The sequence below is a fragment of the Lupinus angustifolius genome, chromosome LG10 (assembly GCF_001865875.1).
Source record: "Lupinus angustifolius cultivar Tanjil chromosome LG10, LupAngTanjil_v1.0, whole genome shotgun sequence".
Taxonomy (NCBI): Eukaryota; Viridiplantae; Streptophyta; class Magnoliopsida; order Fabales; family Fabaceae; genus Lupinus; species Lupinus angustifolius.
In genome coordinates, this window is record NC_032018.1 from 12,408,055 (window position 1) to 12,409,201 (window position 1,147).

General features: G+C 29.5%; 1 protein-coding gene across 1 annotated transcript in view; it reads right to left on the bottom strand.

Moving 5' to 3' along the window:
• The window catches only part of LOC109358027 (probable mediator of RNA polymerase II transcription subunit 26b), an 8,770-nt gene extending 8,391 nt beyond the window's left edge, over positions 1–379 (bottom strand). Inside the window, exon 1 of the mRNA XM_019602093.1 lies at positions 302–379. Coding sequence (XP_019457638.1) covers positions 302–379 — 78 coding nt within the window. The remainder of the gene's footprint in view (positions 1–301) is intronic.

A 1,147-nucleotide genomic window follows, 5' to 3' on the forward strand; every position in this document is an offset into this window, starting at 1 on the left:
TCAGTGGAATCTATAAAAAGTACATATGCATAATTTTATCATTGCAAGAGAATAAACTGATGTATTAAACAATTTAATTTATTGATTTTAGCTATGTTAAACATCTTTTATTATTTTTTAGGGTGCATTTATCACAATAACAATTAAAAAAGTTCCCTCTTACTCACTTCCACTTTTTACAAACAAAAAAACTGGTCCAAATTTTTTTGACGAGATTTTATAAAACTTCTTTTTTATACATTAGATTGTATAAAGATTGAATATTTTACTACATATTTATGAATCATGAATCAAGACTGACCTTAGTTTCGTCCTCTAGTAGCCTCTTTATTTCTTTAATGTGACTAAGCTTGTCACATTCCTCTTTGAATTCTACCATATAAAGCCTCAATTTCAGGCATGGTATAATTGTTGGTACCCTTATATCTTTTCTTTTGGACTATTCCATCACCTTTGTGTTCATGTCCCTTAACCTTATCAACCATTCTTTCACAAGGAACCTTTAAATCACCAACATTGATATTTACACAAACCTTATTATTTGCTAATACAATATGTTTTTCTTGGACTTGATTTGTCCAACATTTGACTGATATTGACTATCCATTTGGTCAGAGCAATGCTCACTCAATTGAGAATATTAAGACTAAAACAAACTTTTAAATTATTTTTGTGGAGACTGCAAAAACCTGTTGCGATCTCGATTGCGACCTTGAACCTAGATTTAAAACATTGGAGGAGAGATTCTCTCAAGACCCTGAGCTTCTTTACCACCGTTGTTGCATTGTGAATGATTTCATAGATACTACAACCTGCCAAAAAAAACTTATTTCACGGTTCATAGAAGCAACAATCTATGACAGTGATATATATATATATATATATCGCCTGATTTGATAACGAAAGCAGTTTTAATTCAAAACATGTAACTAAAACTTGGAAATATGCATAAAACTTTAAATAATTTTAGTTTTGTGATATGTCATTTATAATATGTTCATGCATCACATAAATACATGTAGTATGTGCATCCTAGGCATAAACTTAGTGTTGAACATGTATAAATTAAGTGCATAACGTATTTGAGTTTTGCAATTTGAAAATACACTTGGAAATATGCAGTTAATTGATTAATGCATGATTTAAT